The sequence below is a fragment of the Engystomops pustulosus genome, chromosome 2 (genome assembly GCF_040894005.1).
Source record: "Engystomops pustulosus chromosome 2, aEngPut4.maternal, whole genome shotgun sequence".
Lineage (NCBI taxonomy): Eukaryota > Metazoa > Chordata > Amphibia > Anura > Leptodactylidae > Engystomops > Engystomops pustulosus.
Genome location: NC_092412.1, coordinates 131,651,013 through 131,673,900, shown reverse-complemented (window position 1 = coordinate 131,673,900; position 22,888 = coordinate 131,651,013). Strand labels below are relative to the sequence as shown.

General features: G+C 40.6%; 1 protein-coding gene across 2 annotated transcripts in view; it reads left to right on the top strand.

Moving 5' to 3' along the window:
* Positions 1–511: 511 nt before the first annotated feature.
* BRIP1 (BRCA1 interacting DNA helicase 1) overlaps positions 512–22,888 on the top strand; it is a 200,644-nt gene continuing 178,267 nt past the window's right edge. The window contains exons 1-6 of one of the 2 annotated variants that reach the window (XM_072136443.1): positions 512–659; positions 7,534–7,631; positions 8,548–8,659; positions 11,477–11,656; positions 14,735–14,877; positions 16,641–16,793. In XM_072136443.1, coding sequence (XP_071992544.1) covers positions 7,539–7,631; positions 8,548–8,659; positions 11,477–11,656; positions 14,735–14,877; positions 16,641–16,793 — 681 coding nt within the window. In that variant the 5' untranslated portion in view covers positions 512–659; positions 7,534–7,538. The remainder of the gene's footprint in view (positions 660–7,533; positions 7,632–8,547; positions 8,660–11,476; positions 11,657–14,734; positions 14,878–16,640; positions 16,794–22,888) is intronic. The other variant, XM_072136444.1, reaches the window with a different exon arrangement.

Genomic DNA, 22,888 nt, shown 5'->3' with positions numbered 1-22,888 from the left:
CTGTTCAAAACGCCATGTGTGCCATGGTAGTGCACAGGTGCAAGGCGGCCTACTCTGCCATCACCCGCCTCATGTAGTTGGCGTTGAGCGGACAATAATCACAAGTAACTGCAATCATCTCAGGTCTTTTACGCTGGTTTTCTGTCTTAGAAGCACTAATTTTTTTCTGCACAGAAATGACCATGTTAGGATAAAAAAGAGGCATATCACGTTTAGGCATATCTATATATTTTACCTTTTGTACTTTCAGTGGTGACTGAAAATCAAAATAAAATCAACTTCTGCCAAAACACCAGCATTTGTTTTTTCTATTGAAGCTGCAGCTGGACGCCTGATCCTGAACAGCAGCTATGAGCTGGTAGTCACTGTGTAGAGGTGTGTAGCACGGCAGTGACATTACACGTACAGCAAGGTTCGGCATTCCCGCGCATTTTTTGTCGCGGCCCCCAGCGGGGGCAAGACTGAAGTCAGCCAATCATGGTCCCCCTGTCACGGCTCAAGAATGCTGTGCAGTTATTGGTCATTTGAAAGGGCAACATTAATTGGCTGTAAGACGATAAGTGGGCGTGGTGTAGTAGACCCGGGAAGAATTGTGTGGGGTTGCTCGGTTCCGGGATACATTATACAGTAAGCGCACACGGTCCTGACGTCTGGCTGAGGTATGACACCCGCTTATCCTGCAGATGGGACCTGTCAGTCATCGCTTCTGTTAACCATTGTCATTCGGGTCCAGCTCCCTGTCAATAGAAGCTTCAGTCGTTAGAACACTGCAATGTTATTATTGTGAGCCTCCTGAAGCTAGTGTATCTTAATACTGGTACTCTTTGGGAGACTTGATGGTGCAGTTACCCTCACAACCAGTTTAAGATCGACCTAAGAAATAAGAGCTGGATTATGATTGGTTGCCTAGAGTCATTCTACATTTTCTCTGCACAACTTTTTATAAATCCCTCCTCTTAGGCCAGTGGCGGTGAACCTCTGGCACGGGTGCCAGAGGTTGCACTCAGAGGGCACTCAGGCTCGGGTGCCAGAGGTTGCACTCAGAGGGCACTCAGGCTGTTGCACCATGGCACAGTTCTCTAGACAGGGATCCACCTGCAGTCTCAGGACTTGCCATGCTTGGCGTTATTTTAATGTGGAGCATCCTTGTGGCGTGGACAGGGTCAGGTTATCATTTGAGCTCCTTTTGTGGGGCCCCATGAATATTCCTGTTCAGGGGGCTCTCAAGGGTAGCTCTAGTGGCAACCCAAATTTCCTCTCCTTCTGACAAAGATATTGGTGCCCTCTAGGCCCATTGAAAGCCGTGGTACAGCACAGAGCAAGAAAATTGCTATACGTTACAGCAAAAAATATGCATGTTTTACTTCGCAGTTTGGGCAATCGACCTCTAAAAGGTTCGCCATCACTGTCTTGGACTGTAGTGCACCTGCAGTAACACAGAGAATGTCCCGGCCTTAGAAGTGACAGTGGCTTAAAGGAGTGTCAAGCAGCATCTGACGTACCTGGCGGCGGTCTGTGCTGACATACAATTGTGTAGAATTGCGCCATAACCTGAGAATTTCACTAATAAATGTTTGCAGGCTGTATACAGATCATTGATAACAGTGGCCCTATGGGATGCTACCCATTTTTAATAAAAGCAGTGAACACTATATAATGTACTCCTGGTGCATCAGGCCTACCCTTTTCTGGGCGGGCTCTGGTGCGCCAGCCGTAGCCTAATCTGGAGGGGTCTTGGTTCGTCTACCTAGTCTTGTCTTTGTGGGACAAATGTATTGAAATTCATGAAAAAATGCATTTGTGATCGTGGGGATACCAAATTTATATACCTTATATACTTGAGTATAAGCCGACCAGAGTATTAGCGGAGGAACCTAATTTTATCACAAAATACTGGGAAAATGTATTGGGGCACATTTACTTACCCGGTCCCTCGGAGGTCCCAAAAGTGCATTGTCTGACGACAGTGCACAATGCCACGATTCACTAAGATTGAGCGCCCAATATCCTGAATGTGTCGCTTCCCCGCTCAGGTCCGCCGGAGTTCGACACCTTATTCCGGGTGTATAAAAGTGCATTGGTTGTGCACAATTTTAATCTTAATTCCCTCGCTCATTCCAAATCAGATGGATTGTTCAACGGCCCACCCCCGATTTCTGTAGCATAAAAGCCAGCGATGCTGCGCCAAAGTCCAATCGCATGCGACAATCCCCTGCTAAATTCCTGTCCCAGCGGTGCAATCCCCGAAAACCATGAACAGTCTGACGGAGATGCGATCCGTGGGCCCTTAGTGACTCTAGTATAAACCTAGGGTGGGAAGTGCATTGGTCACAGCCTCCCCTCAACCTTAAAACCTTTTCTACAACAAATGTTTTTGTTTCACCATACTCTAACAACTTTTTCATATTATGGTGTATGGACTTTTGTAAGGTGTTTTTTTGCATGATATGAATTTCATTTCTACCGTCTTTGGAACCCTATGACCTTTTGATCACTTTTTATTTCAAATTTTATGTATTGTGGTTTCACCGCCAGGAATGACCATTTTTATAAGTTGATGCAGTGATTTTTGGGATGCAGTGATACCTAACATGTTTTTTTTTTTTTCCCTTTATTTTTTATATCAGTTCTAGGGAAAGGTTGGTGATATGAACTTTTAAGTTTGTAGGTCTACAAATAATGTAAGAAATTTTTTTTTCTTTTTTAAAAAAGAAAAAAAATTCTTACAGTATTTGTAGACCTCGTAGGGTACTTTAACCCTATGGCATCAGATCGTTACTGCTGTGTTTTGCAATAATATCAGTATCAGAGGTGATCTGTCACTGCCTGTAAAACGTGCAGACTCCAGGCTGTCGTAGACAAAATTGGGAGCAACAATGCTCCCAAGATGGTGGCACCCACGGTGCCTACACCTCTCACTGGTACCAAAGAAGTAGAGGTCCGGCATCCAAGAAACGCAGAACGTCCGAAACGCGCCAGAATTACTATGTTATAGGACGTCACTATATGTTTTTATCTCTTTTTTTTTTTTTTTTTTTTTTTTTTTTTTTTTTAAATAAAGTGGATATCATTTTTGCCTGGATGCTGGACCTCTACTTCTTTGGTACTGTGCATTTTCTGACTGGTCCCCTCACAGTGTGTCCGTGCACCAGCTGCACACACAAGTCAGCATCAACCCATTGATCTATGGTGAGCTGAAAACGTTTTTTTTTTAATTTTTCACCACTCGCTGGTGTTTCTGGGTGTTTACTGCATAATGGCTTAGCCTGTGAGCAGTGGCAGGATTCTGTAAGGGGCTCGGACTGCGTTTACTTTACAGTTATTTATTTTTTTTCTATATATTTTTGCGAGTATAGCTTTTTATACATTATTGAATTACCCTTGGATAATCTACACTATGGTGCTGCCTATGGTTTCCATCTAGTGCAGTGATGGCGAACCTATGGCTCGGGTGCCAGAGGTGACACTCAGAGCCCTTTCTGTGGGCACTCAGGCCATCACCAGAGAGGACTCCAGGTATCTTCCTGCAGTCCCAGACAGCCCAGGACTTGCTGTGCACAGAGCTATTTTAAAGTAACAGCACTCCCTGGGACTACTCGAGGAATGGGAAGGTGTGGACAGATCTGGATTATCATTGTAGCTCCTGCTCCGGCTCATTGTAGAGGGATTCTACAATGAGTATCCAACTTTCTTCTATTTTCTGCTTAATTGGTGTCCTCAGGGTGCAGTTATGAATGAAAGTGACAGAGCAGGGAGGATAAATCATAAATAAAATTTCTGTGTTGGCACTTTGCGATAAATAATTGGGTCTTGGTTGTAGTCTGGGCACTCGGTCTCTAAAAGGTTCTCCATCACTGATCTAGTGGATACAGATTAAATATATTCTGCTTAATTGGTAGATATATGCGAGTATATAAAGTGCAAGGGCATGAACATAGAAGTGTTTTATTTCCTCTACTAACCCGGACGTGGAATTGCTCCTTGTCGTTTTCATATTCTGTTTTATCAGCTAGTTGGGGATAGATGGAGTCTTTGAGTGCAGCCCCTAATATGACATGGCAGCTGTGTCCTTTTTTATTTATAAAACTTTATTTTTTATTGTTTCCTTTTAAGATTATTTACCTACCAAAAGTCCTTTAGCTATTACTGGTCCTGCTCCCTGAGACATTGTTCAGACACTTACACGGTATATTGCACAATTTAGCCTACAATTCTTGTAAACCCCTTAAGCTCAAGGTTGAATGGCAGCGCCTAACCTATGCCTTTACTATCTTGCCTCTCAATTAGTGTATGGTGGATTGATATTGACTAGGTAATGCGGCTACTGTTTTGGTTGGGGGCGATTAGGACCTCCTATGAGAGTCTGACCAAATTACTATACAGGTGTGACAAAAACCCACTCTCAGGTCACATCATTGAGTGCACTTACACTAGAGAGCCTCACAATTTAGTACATAAAGCCCTGCCACCTACGCAAGTTGATACCTTTATGCTAAATTCTACTTTCTTATCCCTGGCCCTTGTTCAAACCTTAGCTGCCACCACCTATACTTTACTGATTTAAAGGGAACCTGTTTACAGAAGGCAGAATTTTACTGGTGACAGTTATGAATACGCACTGCAGAGTACATTACATGACACCTGGATTCATAGTTCTGCTCCCCTCCGTTCCCTTAATATCCCCTGTTAAAGATTACCTGGCCCTGCCAACAAGTCCTTGCCAATCCTGGGGTGATGCCTCTTTCAACACTCGCCTGCTCATTTACATATGACTCTGCTCTGCCCCCACTTCTAATTATTCACTTAATTCCTATATCACTCTCTCCCTTTTCTCATTGTGATGTCGGCTCACCTCACTGGAAACCTTGCGCCTGCCTGGTGAGCCGTACAGCCTGGCGCCTGGGCAGTTCATTGCTCGGAAGTTAGGTGCGCCCGGCAGAGAACTGCGCGTATACACTCACCGGCCACTTTATTAGGTACACCTTGCTAGTAACGGGTTGGACCCCCTTTTGCCTTCAGAACTGCCTCAATTCTTCGTGGCATAGATTCAACAAGGTGCTGGAAGCATTCCTCAGAGATTTTGGTCCATATTGACATGATGGCATCACACCGTTGCCACAGATTTGTCGGCTGCACATCCATGATGCGAATCTCCCATTCCACCACATCTTAAAGATGCTCTATTGGATTGAGATCTGGTGACTGTGGAGGCCATTTGAGTACAGTGAACTCATTGTCATGTTCAAGAAACCAGTCTGAGATTATTCCAGCTTTATGACATGGCGCATTATCCTGCTGAAAGTAGCCATCAGATGTTGGGTACATTGTGGTCATAAAGGGATGGACATGGTCAGCAACAATACTCAGGTAGGCTGTGGCGTTGCAACAATGCTCAATTGGTACCAAGGGGCCCAATGAGTGCCAAGAAAATATTCCCCACACCATGACACCACCACCACCAGCCTGAACCGTTGATACAAGGCAGGATGGATCCATGCTTTCATGTTGTTGACGCCAAATTCTGACCCTACCATCCGAATGTTGCAGCAGAAATCGAGACTCATCAGACCAGGCAACGTTTTTCCAATCTTCTAATGTCCAATTTCGATGAGCTTGTGCAAATTGTAGCCTCAGTTTCCTGTTCTTAGCTGAAAGGAGTGGCACCCGGTGTGGTCTTCTGCTGCTGTAGCCCATCTGCCTCAAAGTTCGACATACTGTGCATTCAGAGATGCTCTTCGCCACCCGTTACAACCAAGGTAAGCAGATTTGAGTCACTGTTGCCTTTCTATCAGCTCGAACCAGTCTGCCCATTCTCCTCTGGCATCAACAAGGCATTTCCGCCCACAGAACTGCCACTCACTGGATGTTTTTTCTTTTTCGGACCATTCTCTGTAAAGCCTAGAGATGGTTGTGCGTGAAAATCCCAGTAGATCAGCAGTTTCTGAAATACTCAGACCAGCCCTTCTGGCACCAACAACCATTCCACGTTGTAAGGCACTCAAATCCCTTTTCTTCCCCATACTGATGCTCGCTTTGAACTGCAGGAGATTGTCTTGACCATGTCTACATGCCTAAATGCATGTTGCCGCCATGTGATTGGCTGATTAGAAATTAAGTGTTAACGAGCAGTTGGACAGGTGTACCTAATAAAGTGGCCGGTGAGTGTAATATGCGTACCTCCGACACCTGCCTGTCTAGCCTCTCTTAGTTTTTTTAATGTTTTTAATTTTTCCACACTTGGGCTTGAACAAGTGTTCATCCGATCGCTTGTTTAAGCCCTTACACTGCAATACACTTGTATTGCAGTGTACAATGTAAGTAACCGAGCATGCTGATGTATGCTCATTTACAGCCAGGTCCTGTCAAGAGGCAGAACCCGGCGTGAAGGGGAGCTGGAAAATGGAATGATGACATTGAAGAACTTGATTTTGAAAAAAGGAAGAAAGTGGCATTCTTTCTTTCTTTGGTGGTTTGTGCTAGAGACTTTATGAACCAATCCTGCTTTTTACACAGATGTATTTTATACCCGCTCGTCTGTTGGATGGGGATATATGCCTGCTGAAGGTGAGGTTGAAATCTTTATCCACTGTGTATAGTCATGTCCTAAAGCAGTGATGGCAAACCTTTTAGACGCCGAGTGCCCAAACTACATCCAAAACCCACATATTTTTCACAAAGTGCAGATGCGACAATTTAAGCAGTAACTTATTACTCCCTGCTCTGTCACATGTTTAACTTGTATAGGCACCTGAGGACACCAATACAGTAGAAAGAAGAAGAAGCTTTGGTTATCATTGTAGCTTCCTTCTAGGACCATGGGCTGCCTGGGAACGCAAGAGGCGTTGAGTCCTGTCTGGCGAACTCTGCAGTGGGGTGATGACGCGGGTGCCCATAGAGAGGGCTCTGAGTGCCACCTCTGGCACCTGTGCCATAGGTTCGCCACCACTGTCCTAAAGCATTGGTGGCGAACCTATGGTAAATGTATCAGAGAGTGCATGCAGAGCCGTCGCCCCTCTACCCCTGTGCAGGCCTGGTTAGGAGCTAAGGATCGGGAGCTCCAATGATTCTCTGGGCCTTTTATGCGTGCTGACCTACTTTGCTCTCACTAGCTTCCCCTTATTGAAGCAGTAGCAGGTCACTGCCAGCCCCTCTGTTCCCTTTCTGTGTGTCAAAAAAAAGGTGTCACTTTTTTCCCCCCTGTGTGCTGATTTTGGATTTTTCTTTTCCATATGACTGACACTTTGTAAGTTTATGTGCTGATTACAGCACCATTGATCACAGTGATTGTGTATTTTTTGCACAGCATATATTATATGTAGTGTTTCGTTCTTTTTATAAAAGTTAAAATAAAATAAATAAAGCTGTAAAAAAAAAACATTTTTTTTGAGCTGCTTGTCATGTTTATGGGCTCAGATCATGTTACAGTGCAGGACAATTAAAATGTATGGATGGGTGGTTATATAGTTTATCACTGACTGGATCTCTCTATATTTATAATTTGTTTTATTTTTGTTTTTATTAATCTTTTTATAGTCAAAATGTCCTCCATGTCTTCAGAATATACCATTGGTGGAGTGAGGATTCTGTTCCCATGCAAGGCATATCCCTCCCAGCTTGCTATGATGAATTCGGTAAGTAATATCTCTCTACTTTGTATGTATTCTAGGACATGACTTTTTTGAAAGTGAGCTGTAAACAAAGTTGCATGAAGTGCAGTTGATTTTATCTTATAAAAGAGGTGCAGACCATAACATGAGAGGGTACAAGTTCCATTTTAAAGGGAACCTGTCAGCAGGAATGAACCTAGTCAACCAGTACCAATATCTCATCAAACAGATTTAAAACCATCCAGACCTTCCTGATAAACTTCCATAAGTTTATCAGTTCTATAAATTTGCATGTAGGAATAATACCTCTGTAACTTTATACAACTTATTTACACGTGATGTAAAAGATGATTTTTTGCCTCCGTCCTCATGCCTGCTTATTGCTGGTAGTGAAGCCAGCGTAGTACACCCCGGCTTCACTGCGCAAGCAATGTAGGTGCGGCACTTGCACAGTGCGGCCCGGATGTTATCCCGGCTTTACTTACCTCACCGTAAGAGGAGTATAAGAGGAGTATAAATGTGTTTTTTTGTTTTTTTTTTTTCCCTTTTTTTCCTGGGAGCCATGGGTCATGTGTACTGGCAGCAGGACTTCATGTGTCCTCTCGTATTCCTGCTGGTGACTATAGAACCAAATATAGAGTTGTCTATATAGAGATGCTCCCTCTCCAGCCTCTGATTTTGACTAATTTTGGGCAAAAAGGTACTCTCTTCTGCTCATTGGCATATGGCTTTGTTGGGGATTTATATAGGTAAATGGGTGAGCATAACATAAAAGGTGAATTGGTATTAGTGTTGGTCTTTCTGAAATCCAGCCAGTTCAAAGTCAGTTTTTCATAGACCTAGCCCAGCAGCATACAACCATGGTCAATCTTTTCTTTCAGTTTTTGTATTTGATAACATTTTATTTTTCAGTGTATTGAAATGAGCTTTTAAATTCCAGATTATGAGGGGATTGAATTGCAGGCAACATTGTTTGTTGGAAAGTCCTACTGGAAGTGGAAAGAGTTTAGCGTTATTGTGCTCTGCCCTTGCATGGCAACAATCTCAGTATGGTGAGTAACACCCTTTATATTTTATTTGATAAATTACCCCCCACATTAAGTTTTTTCCATTACTGCTTGCCATAGGGCATAGAGAGAGGTCTTGAGGGGTCTTTGCTTTGATGAGTAAAGCAGTTTTGGCTTGTCTTAGGTGGCAGTTGTGATTGGTGGGTATGAAGAAACGGGTTTTGGTGTACCTTGTTAATTTTCTCTCTGAGATACTGGCCCACATTCGGGATGCCAGATTCAGGATTTCGCAAGTTCTTCATGAATCTGCCACCAGCTCCACTGCTTCGACAAAGTACACCACTTTTTTTTTTGTGCACCTTTAGATTTAACATGGGGCGTGTGACACACTTATGTGGTGCACGATCCAACTGAACACAAGAATGCCCATTTCAGGGCAGCATAGTGCAACACATATTTGTCTTGGACACTTCTTATATACATGTGCAAGCAGTTTGTACTGAAAAGAATGTGCTACAGAAAACTGGCGCAGGGGGTTTAATAAATCTGGGCCCCTGTGTCCAACTGGCCACCTCGGCAGTGGCTTAGTTGATAGACTGGTCTGTATGTAACATGGTCTTGTTTGATGTTTTGCTTTCCTGCTGAATATTATACATTGAACACAAATGACATGATGGCTAGAATTTTTGTTTTCCTGTAATTGTTTATTGCTCTATTTGTTGTCAATAAAACGTGTTAAAAAAAGATGTTTTGGCAGCAAAAGGGGCACTTTAGGCAATATTAGGCAGGTAGTTTTACTGCTGTATATTTTTTTTAGGGAATATATCAGGCTTTCGGATCCACTTGCCCAACAGCCATATTTCAGAAATCATGCTTACATGGAAGAACGGCTTTTACATATCCCATGGTTCCTGATCTGAGGTCTCTTGATCTGGGAATGTGGTTTCCTGTATAAAAGGCATGACATGTGCTTTTTTTTTTTTGCTTCCCCTTTAGATTTACTAGGAAGGTACATGTGTGACATTTTATGATGGCTTTGGGAATTCTCTATAGGTATCTACCTAATGAGAGGACCTTCAATCCTCACATGTTTTCCACAGGGGGCTGGGGATTCTTACTGTGACTTGAACCAAACAGACCCAACACATGCTAAAACTCAAGAGCTGTTCAGAAACATCTGAGATTACATGCTCACCTTTCTGCCTTTAAGTTCAATCACATCATAAACAGAAGAATGTCACCTTTTTTATTGGCACATTGGGGCTCGATATTATGTTCTGTACTGTTATTGTCGGGTCCTGCAAGTTCCCCATATTTAACCATTTCAGAGTGCAATTCTTAGTGGTATGGATTTGTATCAATATTCTTGCTCATCAGTGTTATAGGTTTTCTGTTATTTATAGTGGATAAAATGGGGGCCGTTCCTTACAATTTGAAGGGGAATGGAAGGTATACAGAAGGTCTCCCATTCACCTTCTGTTATGTTCTTTTATAACTGAAACCTGTAGCACAGAAGTGAACTTGGGCTAAGATTGTGTATTAAACATCTATTACTAATACATAAGGAAATTACAATTATCGACACATTGGGGGTTATTGTTCATACGCTGGTGCTCGGTTGGCTGTGCACCCCCCCCTTCTGGTGCGGATTGGAGAAAATAATCGAAAGTGCAATCAATAAATTAGCATCAGCGATTATTTCAGGGCTTCTATGGCACTGACGTGGCACAGAGGCCCTGATAAATGTCCCCCATTGTTTTCGCAGGCTGATTTCAGTTTGTTTTCTAAAAAATGTTTGCAATTATAACCCACTTCCACAGATTCAACATGGATTTTTTTTAACACAGCTGACTGATTTTCCAAAAAAGCAGATCTAAATTCTGCATAACTGGTGAAAATTATTGTGTAAAAGGGGTTCTCCAAAATATTTCTCCTATCCAACTAGTTGATCACTGAGGGTCCAACTGCTGGCACACCCACCGTTCTTGAGCACAGGACCCACATCTCATAGGCTGTGAATGCATCTCTTCTCTGGAGAGCTGGGGGTCCATCTCTAGTTCTGCAGAAGTTAAACCCTTAGCATTCAGTAACGGTAGTTATCGCCTTTCCATAGAAAGGCAGATAAATAAAATGAGTAAACAATCGTCAGGTTCAACCTAGGATTTATGCACGGATTTAAAATACAGGCAGTCCCTGGATTACATGCAAGATAGGGTCTATAGGTTCGTTCTTAAGTTGAGTTTGTATGTAAGTCGGAACCATATACTTTATTATTGTAACCCCAGTCAAAATTTTTTTGGTCTCTGTGGCAATTGGATTTTAAAAATGTTGGATTGTCATAAGAACCAGGATTAACTATAAATCTTAATTACAGCCACCATTGATAACTGTTACAGCTGTTCATTGTAGCCCAGGACTAAAGTACAGTAAACTACCAAAATCCAGAGGTCCGTTTGCAACTAGGGGTCGTATGTAAGTCAGGTGTTCTTAAGTAGGGGACTGCCTGTAACAGATTTTTCTAGACTATACTTTTAATATGTGAACATAACACAACAGTTAGTTTTTTCTAAATTAGGTTTACTTTTTATTTGTGGACGTCTATATGAAGGTTCTTTAGACTTATAAGTTAGCATCTACAATGATATTAATAGCCTGTAACCTCAAGTCCCATTGATTTCAGATTTGTTCTTATTAAAGGGAAGCTTTGGTCAGGATAGAAAGATTACTCAAAATATTCCCTTTTAAGATGTACTGACAGTAGTGCAGGCATCTTATTAAACCAGGCTAATTATAGATGTATGTCTTGTGAAAGTTTAAAATTTACCTTCACAAAAAAAAAATAACTGTGTTCTATTGTTCTAGGAAAATCTGATGGAATGGAAATGGGGAAAGGTGAAAATGAAAAAGAATGGAAAACAGAAGACTCTTTACATTGTAGCTGCTCGTGCCACTCGAAGCTTCCCCCTCCGAGTGTTGCATTCTCTTCTACTTCTTGTGATAAAGCTGGGCCATCCTCCAGTGGCCATCCGTCATCTGCAAATGGTAGTTTTCAGCCTGTACTGAATTTGTTCCTTTTCTAGTGTTAATACATTTTTTTTCCATTGCTAGGGTGAGAGGAAAAATAATATATTCACACATGTTTCCTATGTGCAAGATGGAAGAATGTATATACATTGTATACATAGTGTTGTTACAGTATAACGTTAATGTAATACATATCTGTTACTACACAAAAGATGTAAATATTTCCAACATTTTGGTCTGCAGTGACATGGCAGAGATGTTATACTTGACATAACTCAGCTACAAATGAATGAATTGGTTTTTTTTTCACACTGTAGCAAATGTCAGTACAGGCGGTCCCCTACTTAAGAACACCTGCCTTACATACGACCCCTAGTTACAAACAGACCTCTGGATTTTAGTAATTTGCTGTACTTTAGTCCTATGCTACAATAAACAACTAGAACAGTTATCAAAGGTGTCTGTAATTAAGATTTATTGTTAATCCTGGTTGTTATGACAACCCAACATTTTTAAAATCCAATTGTCACAGAGACCCAAAAAATTTTGACTGGGATTACAATAATAAAGTATACAGTTCCAACTTACATACAAACTCAACTTAAGAACAAACCTACAGAACCTATCTTGTATGTAACCTGGGGACTGCCTGGTACTTGGCCCATTATAATAGTGCTCATATACTATTGTATATGTAGATGTTTGCATTGGTTTAATCAGGTCAGGTATGTGATCTATAGTCACAAAGTTTGAAAAGCTATTTTTTTGTTGTTTTATAGCCCCCCCCCCCCCAAGAGTCACTTTAATGCGAAAATAAACTTTATACATGAGAGATCAATAAGTCCTCATTACAAACTATTGGTGAAAAATTGTTATTTAAGTGAATCTGTCAGCAGTTTTGGCCATATAAAGCTGCAGACAGTGTTAGGAGGCAGCCCTGGAGCGTTGTGTAACTCTACCCTTGTGTAAGTAGTTATCCATCTCTGCTGCTTTTGGAAGGGCTTTGTGTGGGTCTCTGAGCCTGAAGAGCTTTCTACTCTCTACTGTGCTGCTCAACAGCTTCTCCTCTCTGCTAGAGTAGGATATGTATCAAGATGTCAAAAGGAAGAAAAAATATATACAGCTCACCGTAGCTTTTAGTTGCGCACGTGCTGGAGATCCACACCGGTGTCACACATAAGTCCAAGGAATACACGAGACTCCGCAACAGTGCTTGTTTAAAAATGTTTGTCTTCCATCGAAAAGCTCTTGGCTGAGCCATGACTAGGGGTGCGTTGTGCACCAGAAACGCGTAGGCTTATGTGACCTAATATGCACTTGCGGGGATTATGCTTGCTATCCTTTTAATGGATTTACCTGAAATAAAGAGCTCTTCGATGGAAGACAAACATTTTTAACCAAGCACTGTTGCGGAGTCTCGTGTTTTCCTTGGACTTAAGTATCAAGATTTTGGTTGGATATTTACACCTGTCACTATGAGCAGAAAGCTCTTCAGACCCGAAGACCTGCCCAGAGCACTTGCATCAGCTGGATTAAAATGACTTGCTACACACACGAAGGTATGGTACCATGATTCCACAGGGCCTATACCTAGATCTATCTGCAGTTTATTATGGTCAAAACGGATGAAGGATTCCCTTTAAAGTGCCACTTTAGCAAAAGTCCCAAGTTATTATAAGGCTCCCTAATGTCCCAGTGCCACAAATAATAATTCTATGATTACCATCATAGGCTCTAAATCCCTGTAAAGTATAGCTCTCCATGTTTCACAATCTGTGCTCCGTCCGTAAAAAGGCGTCTGCTGGGGATTCGCATGACGCTCTCCTCTGGTGCTGTGCACCTTCATGATTCCTCCTGTAGATGCTATATCTTACTTCATGGCAGCACAGGTACAATGAGCGCTTCTGGCTTTGCAGAAGCGCTCATGCCCCCAGGTTGTAGCCAGCCAGGCCCCCCCCCCCCAGTATAAAGCCAGCCGCCACCCATGCTCCCAGTATGTAGCCAGCCCGCCCGTCCATGCTTCCCAGTATGTAGCCAATGCTCCCTAGTATGTAGCCAATGCTCCCCAGTATGTAGCCAGCCAGCCCCCTGCCCCTCCCAGTATGTATGTAGCCAGCCAGCCCCCTGCCCCTCCCAGTATGTATGTAGCCAGCCAGCCCCCTGCCAACCCCAGTATGTGTGTAGCCAGCCAGCCCCCTGCCAACCCCAGTATGTGTGTAGCCAGCCAGCCCCCTGCCAACCCCAGTATGTGTGTAGCCAGCCAGCCCCCTGCCAACCCCAGTATGTGTGTAGCCAGCCAGCCCCCTGCCAACCCCAGTATGTGTGCAGCCAGCCAGCCCCCTGCCAACCCCAGTATGTGTGCAGCCAGCCAGCCCCCTGCCAACCCCAGTATGTGTGCAGCCAGCCAGCCCCCTGCCAACCCCAGTATGTGTGCAGCCAGCCAGCCCCCTGCCAACCCCAGTATGTGTGCAGCCAGCCAGCCCCCTGTCCCCAACCCCAGCGTGCAGCCAGCCAGCCCCCTGTCCCCCCCCAGCATGCAGCCAGCCAGCCCCCTATAATCCCCCCTAGTATGCAGCCAGCCCCCTGCCCCCCACTTAGTATGCAGCCAGCCAGCCCCCTGCCCCCCCTAGTATGCAGCCAGCCAGCCAGCCCCCTGTCCCCCCAGTATGTAGCCAGCCAGCCCCCTGCCCGAGTATGCCAAGCCTATAAAATAAATTAACACTGCACTCACCTTTCCGACGCCCCCTGCAGATCCTCTTCTTTCCTCTAGTGCTCAGACTCCGTCTTTAGGCCCTCAGGGTGCAGGCCGGCGTCATTGTATGGGCGCCGCGGCTTATGACTTCATAATATGGGTGGCGGGGTCTTGCAGGGACCCAAAGACAGAGCCAGAGCACCAGAGCAAACAAGAGAACCTGCGGGGGGCGCTGGAAAGGTAAGTTAATATTTTTTATAGACTCGAGTATAAGCTAAGTTAGGTTTTTTAGCATTTTTTGCGCTGTAAAACTCAGCTTATATTTGAGTATATACATTATATTTAGATAATGATACTGTATTAAAGTTCTTTTTTCATCTATTTAATATAATCATATTTTCTAGACTCCTTCAATAGCCAACCTACTCTTGCTTCAAAATTATCTGCAAAAAAACAGGCTTCTCTTGTCCCAGGTGATGATGAGGATGATGATGATGATTTTCAGACTGATCGAAAACGAAGCCGCCCTTCTCCCAATGAGCAGCAGGTAATGAAGCCTATATTTTTTCTCCTGCATACCTGTAGTTTGCACAGGTCACACTTCACCTTATCTGTCATATTTAGTTCACTGCTCCAATTACAAATGGCCTCATTATTTCCACGCACATTGATGTGTCAGAGAGACTAATGCCTTTGTATCTGGCTATGGATGGTGAATTACTGCAGTCTATAATGTAATTGCTACTCCCTTAACAGCTCTTTTGGAAGCATTCAATTAAAGTAAAAAATGACAATTACAATGCTGTAAGTTTCACAATGACCTGAAATGGAACAATCAATTACCCCTTTTTCATTACCTTTCTGTATGTATATCAAATGTGTGTTTGTTTAAAACTACTGAAGTTTATGTTGGACAAGCAAAACATGTTCCATTTAAAAGTAATGCCATTTCCATAACCATAAAACATTGATGTTATCAGTCTGGCAAGGGAAATCCTTAATATATAATTTAATTGTATATTTCTATAAGAGAAAAGAAAAATACTAAATACAATGTTTTAAAATGATATGAAAGGAATTGGTGACAGACTTCTCTTCAAGCATATTTTCTTGACATTGGTTTGAGTTCTGGGAATCCCACAAATCCTGACCATCAAGTGCACAGGGATGTTTCTGATCAACTGATTGTGTATGGATCTGCAGGAGGGTTTATTCTATTGAATGAGGATTAACTAGAATGTCCTTGCTGTGCAGGGAAGTGCTTTATTCCCAGGATCAGTAAGGGTTGCAGAAGTCTCTTAGAAATATACCATAGGACTTTTTAGGACTAAAAAAGTTAGGATTAGAAATGGCTGCCAGGAAGAGAAAACCATCAGGTAGAGAGACGTGAGAAGTGGTGGGGGAGAGTCAGACAGTGTAACAGCCTGTGATGCTACAGCACAGAGTGTACTCTGGTAACACCCCCTGGAGCCCTTCAGACTCATTAGCATAATTTAGAAGTAGATATTAGAAGGTAGGAGGCCATTGATAACAAATATATGAAGATTTATTGATTTTAATGGTAGATTTCCTTTACTAAACTTCATTAATGAGTTCAACTTTCAATTTAACACTGGAAGACAAGAGCGTCTGGGAATGCTGGTGGGCAATCACAGGAACCGCTAGGGAAGCGATGTTGTGGAAACCTTGGAAGCTCCATTAGAATGCTGAAGATCTGGCGGTGAAGGGGGGTGCCGGATTATAAGGGCTGAGCCGGATCAGCGTACTCCAATCAGAAGAACGCTGGCCCTTTAAGTCCCGAGAAGTCTGTGTGCGCGCGCCCTAGCATGGATCATGGGAGCACCCGTGACATTGTGTTAATAAGCCATAATGGCTTTGGGGATTACTAGAGCCCCTTCATGCTGTAGCTTCACAGGCTGTTATACTGCAGCCATCAGGGTAAGGAAAAAAGTAGGATCCAGCTTCCAAGTCTTGTAGAAATAAATTGTAGTGAATTAAAGATACATTTTATGTAAAAATTGTAAACCCTGAGCTGAACCCTACACTTGTTTTCGTATATATTATACTGCAGCCTCTGTGTCCGTGTATCTCTGCTCCACTCCCCTTTCCTATACTATAGACTATGGGCTTCTGGCAAAGTTGGCAGAGATTTCAGAGTGACCATTAGTGGAGGTGAAAGAAAATAGCCTATTAAGGAGGGAAGGAAGTGATTTCCTCAGATATAAGATACAGTATAGCGTTTCTTTCTACATTTACCTGGAAAGTTTGTTAAAAAGTAGGTGACCTTTTAAAAATGGACCTTTATTTCAGACACGAAAGCGACGCTGTTTCGAGAAAGGTGTACAGTTTATTGATGAGGGTGAAAATGATGGCATGAACTATCTGACCCCTGGTTACTGGAAACAGAAAAAAGCTTCGGGTCCAAGTGTTCTGGATGATTCTGCTGCATCTTCTTTAAAGCAGGTTAGTAGGACCCAGCATGCACATAATGAAAGGAATGGGAAATTCCTTAGAAACCATATTTTACAGTATTTTAGGCCTTATGAAGTGGCAGCTATTCTGGCATATTACGTAATAACCAAAATCCAGACTTACTATCTATATACCTATAAGTATATACCTATACTACCTTATATGCTTTTATGCTGTTGTTTCATCTTTTTACTTTTTGTGGATCTCACCAGTCTATTTGACAACATTTTATATATAATTATATAAAAAAAAGAGAGAATATGATTGATCTTTTGCATCCAAATACCTTTTTTTCCTACATTAACCTTTAATGTACCAAAATATCAAAACGATAATACTGAAAATGGATAAAAAGGTATCAGTAATACATAGTAACACAAGTATAGACATTTATCATAAATCAAAAAAATGCAAGTGTAGTCACCTTCAATGCATAAAATAAAATCAATTATGGAAACCTGTAATATCCCAAATAAGACCAAATATAGCGACTATATAAGCACAGTGTAAGTATAAAAGTTCTTTCTTTTAAAATTTTTGGATTTGTGTTCTTGCAAATAAAACAAAGTTTCAGGGCCCTCTCAATCTTTGCTTAAACATCTATGAGAAGGATGTTCATATATCTCTAGATAACTACTTGATGTGTTTCATATATGAGGTTATTCCAGAGAGCCTTTTGGCCAGATAACACAAATAAAGGGTATATATATCGGGGTATAGTGGAATATCTTATCCAGATATAATGGGGGAGTTTATTGACCAAACTAGTTTCATGCTCCTAGCAGGCTCACCAAACTGTCATCCTGCTGCGGGTCTGTCGCTACTTACGTTCCCGAGATAGAGGAGGGTCCCAAGGAGAAGCACATCTGTCATTCATCTATTTTATTTTTTTTACTTGTTATTTAAATAATGACCACTTGTATGCATCTGTTTGTTTATATCTGCTAAACAGATCTTATAAAAAGTTAAAAATCTCATGTGAATGCCTAAATGTAGTTTTATTCCCTTAGCCATATGAGGCTTTTATAGTGGCCAATCAGGGTAATTACAGGCAGTCCCTGGGTTACGTACAAGATAGGGTCCGGAGGTTTGTTCTTAAGTTGAATTTGTATGTAAGTTAAACTGTATATTTTATAATTGTAGATCCATCCATAAAGCTTCATTACAGACACCTTACAGCTGATTATTGCAATCTGGGACTATAGAAAAGCATTCAGAAAGCTTCACCAGAGGTCAGAGGGGTCTGTCTGTAACTATGGGTTGTCTGTAAGTCGGGTGTCCTTAAGTAGGGGACCGCCAGGTGCAAGAGCTAGTGTGATAACACTAGCTCTTGCACCTGGGATAAGAAAATATTGGTCAAACAAATAGGTGTCTGTGTCTAAGTGGGTGCAGAGTGAGTGGGTTTCCTCCACAGAAGAGATTACAAGTTGCTGTTGACATCACACAGCAGTCAGGGGTGCCTGTGTCATCTTTCCAGGGGCATGGCCTAATAGAATGCAAGTGACCAGTGCCGTGTAATTTCTAAGAGATCAAGTAATCTTGTGTTCTTATGTCTTTGTTTCCCCTTGTGGGACAAAGTAATCTCTTTTTTTTTACGATTTATGTAAAAAGAAAACAAACAAACTCAGACTGTAAAAAATATTAGAAAAAAACCCCAACACATAACAAATGCATACCTCTTTAAAAAAGAAAACCCTAAAATCGTTCACATTTTAAATTGCATACCAACCCAGTCTAGAAAACTATAATAGCTTTTAGACACAAAAAATAATTTAAAAGCAGTAGAAAAGCGAGACAAGGTTGTACAAATAACAACTACAGGTCTGTATCCAAAAATGAACCCTCTCACAGCTACATTGACAAAAAAAAAAATTCTAAAGTTATGGCTCCTTGAGGTCTGTGAGGCATAGGTTTTTTTTTTCTTGCAAGGTCTTCATTATGCACATGAATAAAGAAAAAAAACATATACATTTTGTATTGCCCTATTAGAGGAAAAAAAATATTTAGGCTCCAAGATAAATTTAGCAAATTTTAAATTTAGATTTGCATCCTTTTTAACATACTGTACAGAAAGGATTAAGGAGGACACATGAAATACAAAATTGTGATACTAAAAACATTTCCTCCTGTAAACATCAAGATCCCATATAGCTATTGTGACAAAAAAAAAAAGATAACTCATAGAAGGCATTGATGGTCAACAAGGTGTTAAAACAGTTGTGGAAATAAGGGGTAAGGCATATGATGAAGGTTTGTATATACTTTACCCCTAAACGACCAAGGGTATATGGAGAGGGCACACGGGCTGAAACCTCTCCATATGCAGTGGGTGTCAGCTGTATTATATGCTGGCAAAGATTGAGGCAGTTATCTTGTTAGGTGTCATGGTCAAACCCCACCAAGGCACATAACAGTACTGCCGGTGGGTGCCGACATCTTTAAATGAATTGGATTAAAATGCGGAAAAATTGTTAAAATTTTAGATTCAACTCGCATCCCTTCCACATAGAAAAATAAACAAATCATAAACATATCACCTATCCCCAAAAAATCGATTCGATATATCAAAATATAAAAACGATTATTTTCGCTGTGAGTGCCATTATAAAAAAAAGAGAAATTGCCCAAATTGAGACTTTTTTGGGACATTTTTCATCACAAAATTTTTTTTATAAAAAGTGATCAAAAAGTCATACAGTTATTCGAATGGTATAATTGAAAATGTTATCCCATTGGCAAAGAATGACGCCTTACTTAGGTGTTAACATATTAAATTACTATATAAATTTTGTATCTGATAATGCTGAGCCACAGAATAAAGAGGATGTGTCATCACAGAAAATAGCACAGATGTGTGTTTTGAAAATTTCACCACATTTGGATTATTACCAACTTTCCAGTGCATGGCACAGAATATTAAATGGTGTCACTAGAAATAACAGGAGGTTAAACACTGCCTTCTGTGGTATATATGTATATGTAGTAGCTGGAAGTAATCCAAGTGTGGTGGAATTTTCAAAACACAAATCTGCCATTTTCTAATGGTCTTTGTTTTTACAGTTTTCACTATTTGGTTCAGATGACACATCCTCTTTATTCTGTAATACAAATATTGTAATATCTGCAATATAAATATTGTATTGCATCCTTATTTCCCTTCTTCTGTGTTTTATTATAGAAGTAATTTCTGTAATAGCAAATAAAATCAAAAAAAAGGGAAAACACAGTTTTTATACAATATATAACTTGGAAGTTGGGGATTTGAAGACAATGGCCTGAATATCTTTGTGATGGCACAAGAGGGTGCTGTAGGCTTGTGTGTTATGTTAATACCAGATCCTAGTATAAAGGCTTTGCACTGATGCTGGAAGTTTTCCTTTTGTTTTCCTGCAGTCCCTTCATGCAGTCTTTTTATACATGGTACGCCACCTAAATAAGTTGCTGAATAACATTTCTCATATGTCTGCTTTACATTTTCATAATTTTTGAATTGTCTTGATAATTCATTTTGATTTCGTGCGGCTTACAAATCTAACATTGGTTAAACATATTTTCAAGGCGATTACAGAATTTACTTTTTTGGGATCATTACTGTAACCCCCTATATATCCATTTTCAAATCCGCACCCCTCAAACTATCAGAAAGAGCTTTGAGGAAGATTGTTAACCACTTGAGATCTTCATGTAATTAAATCATAATGGAGTTGAAATTTAGAATGGTCCGATGTTGTCAGTAATACGTTTAGCCCTTTTCACAAAAGACAAAAAGAGAAAACCCATCTTAAAATTTGTTATGCAATTTCTCCCAAGTACAGAAACACACCACATGTGGTCGTTACTTGTGGTAAGGTTGCACAGCGAGACCCAGAAGGGAAGGCTATGCATCAGCCAGTTTTGCCTTATCGAATTTCAGTTGGTTCATAGCGCACTTTTTTGAGATAAAAATATTTGTTTTTCCGTCAATGTTGCCCTGCAAGGTCTTATTATTTGTGATTAGATGCATTTTTCAGTGGTACTATTTTGGGGTTGCCTATGCCCTATTGCTGAACCTTTATTAACTGTTTTAATGGGGGGTTGTACAAAATATCAATGCTGTAATTGAGTTTTTCCTTTTTTTTTTTTGGGTGTTCACCATATACCCATAGTAATATGTTAAATATATTTAATGGGTCAGTACAATTACCACAATACCACATTTCTATATTTTTATTATGTTTTAGTAATTTTGTACAATAATAATTTAGTAAAATAATAATTTTGTGCAATATGTTGGACAAAATAGGTAAAAATCATAATTTTTGATGAGTTTTTAAAATTCTTTTTATGGTGTATAATAATTGTGCGAGTATAATAATTATTTTGTTTTATTGTACGGGCCTTACAGAACAAGTAAATACTACATATGTGGGGTTAATATGGTGTTTTTTTATTGTATATGTAAGTGTAATATGTAATGGGGCTTTATTAGTTTGTATTTTTTTTACTTTTTGACTGTTCCCACTACATGAACAAACAATCGTTTGATTAGGCTGACACTGTGCCTGTAAACACAGTAAACACAAAAACTTGTTTCTGTAACTATGTTCAGAAACTAAATGAAAGTGTATATAAACATGTACCCTGAGAATCTAACCACATTGTCAGCACAGAGAACTAGATAAATCTTTTCTTTATTGTGTGAACATCACTAGGGAATTGAAATTTGAGAATTTTCTTTTATGGGCACACCTCTTTAAGGTCTTTAATGAATTTATGACTTTTTAAATCTAAAGTGAACTGTTTCCTACGCCTTGTAAAGGACTGGTGCCATTTTTCGCCGAAGTGTGTGGTGTTTTTGCACCATTTTAAAAAAATCACATCTGGAATCGAGTAATAACTCGAGGAACACTGCAGGAAACTCAATCATGGTGAACTTTGATTGGGTGAGTGCAAAAATAGCTGTAAAAGTGCATGTGCTATTATCAGTAACAAATGAAGAAAAAGCCAAGCCAACAATTAGTACATATCTGCAGTTAACGGGGCACATTTATCTATTTTGTATCATCTTTCAGCTATTGGATGTATTGTTTTTGCTATCTTGCCTACTCTACAGTGTTGTAGAATGGTTTATTTGTCTTCCTTTTTTTTTCCCTATAAAATAAAGTTTTAAAAATTGGGGATGAAAAATTCTGCAGGCCATAACAGCCTTCAAAAAAACCTCTCCCTCTAATTTAGTGAAAAATTGGGTCTTTAATATTATTGATTCTTTTATGCAACAATAAATAAATAAAAAGGAGTAGCATTGTGGATCATATATACATTTTGGGGTAAAATTGGTTTAAAAAAGTAGTTCAACCCATTTGCCTTTCAATGAGATGGAGCTGTTATACCCTGTTTCATTTCCTCATGTAGTGCTACAGTGCTATGAACATGACATAAAGATATGTTTCCTCCCTCCGCCAGCTTTTGGGGACACTACACATTTTGGCCATGTTTTGATAGTTGCTCAGTATTTAGTATTTCACTGGTTCCCCTGTGACTTTCCTTTTTCCTTATCTCGTAAATATAAACTCGCTTTTTTTACATTTAGGGAACCCTTGTAAATGAAAATTACTCACTATAATTTTCTCAAAACTGTTGGATAGCTGCGCTTACTTTAATCCCCTTGTACACAATGTATTATGGTGGCCTACAAGGGTTAAAATGCACAAGCAACTATCTCATCTACTATTCATACTTTCGCTTAATGTTGCCACCTGTCATATAAACTGTAACAAGGGGTTCCCTGTGCCTTGTGATTCTTACAGTTGTTCGTCCCAATGAAGTATTTATGCAGGTTTATTTATGTATATAGTGTTTTATTTTAAACTGGAAGCATAGGAGTCTATGTGTAAGCCACAGCCAAACTGTTTTCCCCTTTTTTTTTATATTACTTATTTTGGAAAATAATACCGAGCCTAATGTGTTGACATAGTTTTAATTGCCCCATCACGAAGTGCGAGTAAATGTTGCTATGTTGTGTATAGTTGGCAGTGAAGTCATCTCTCAGTAGAATCATAAAAAGTGGTGAAAATGTCATAAGAATGAGAACACTAATTACTTTAACC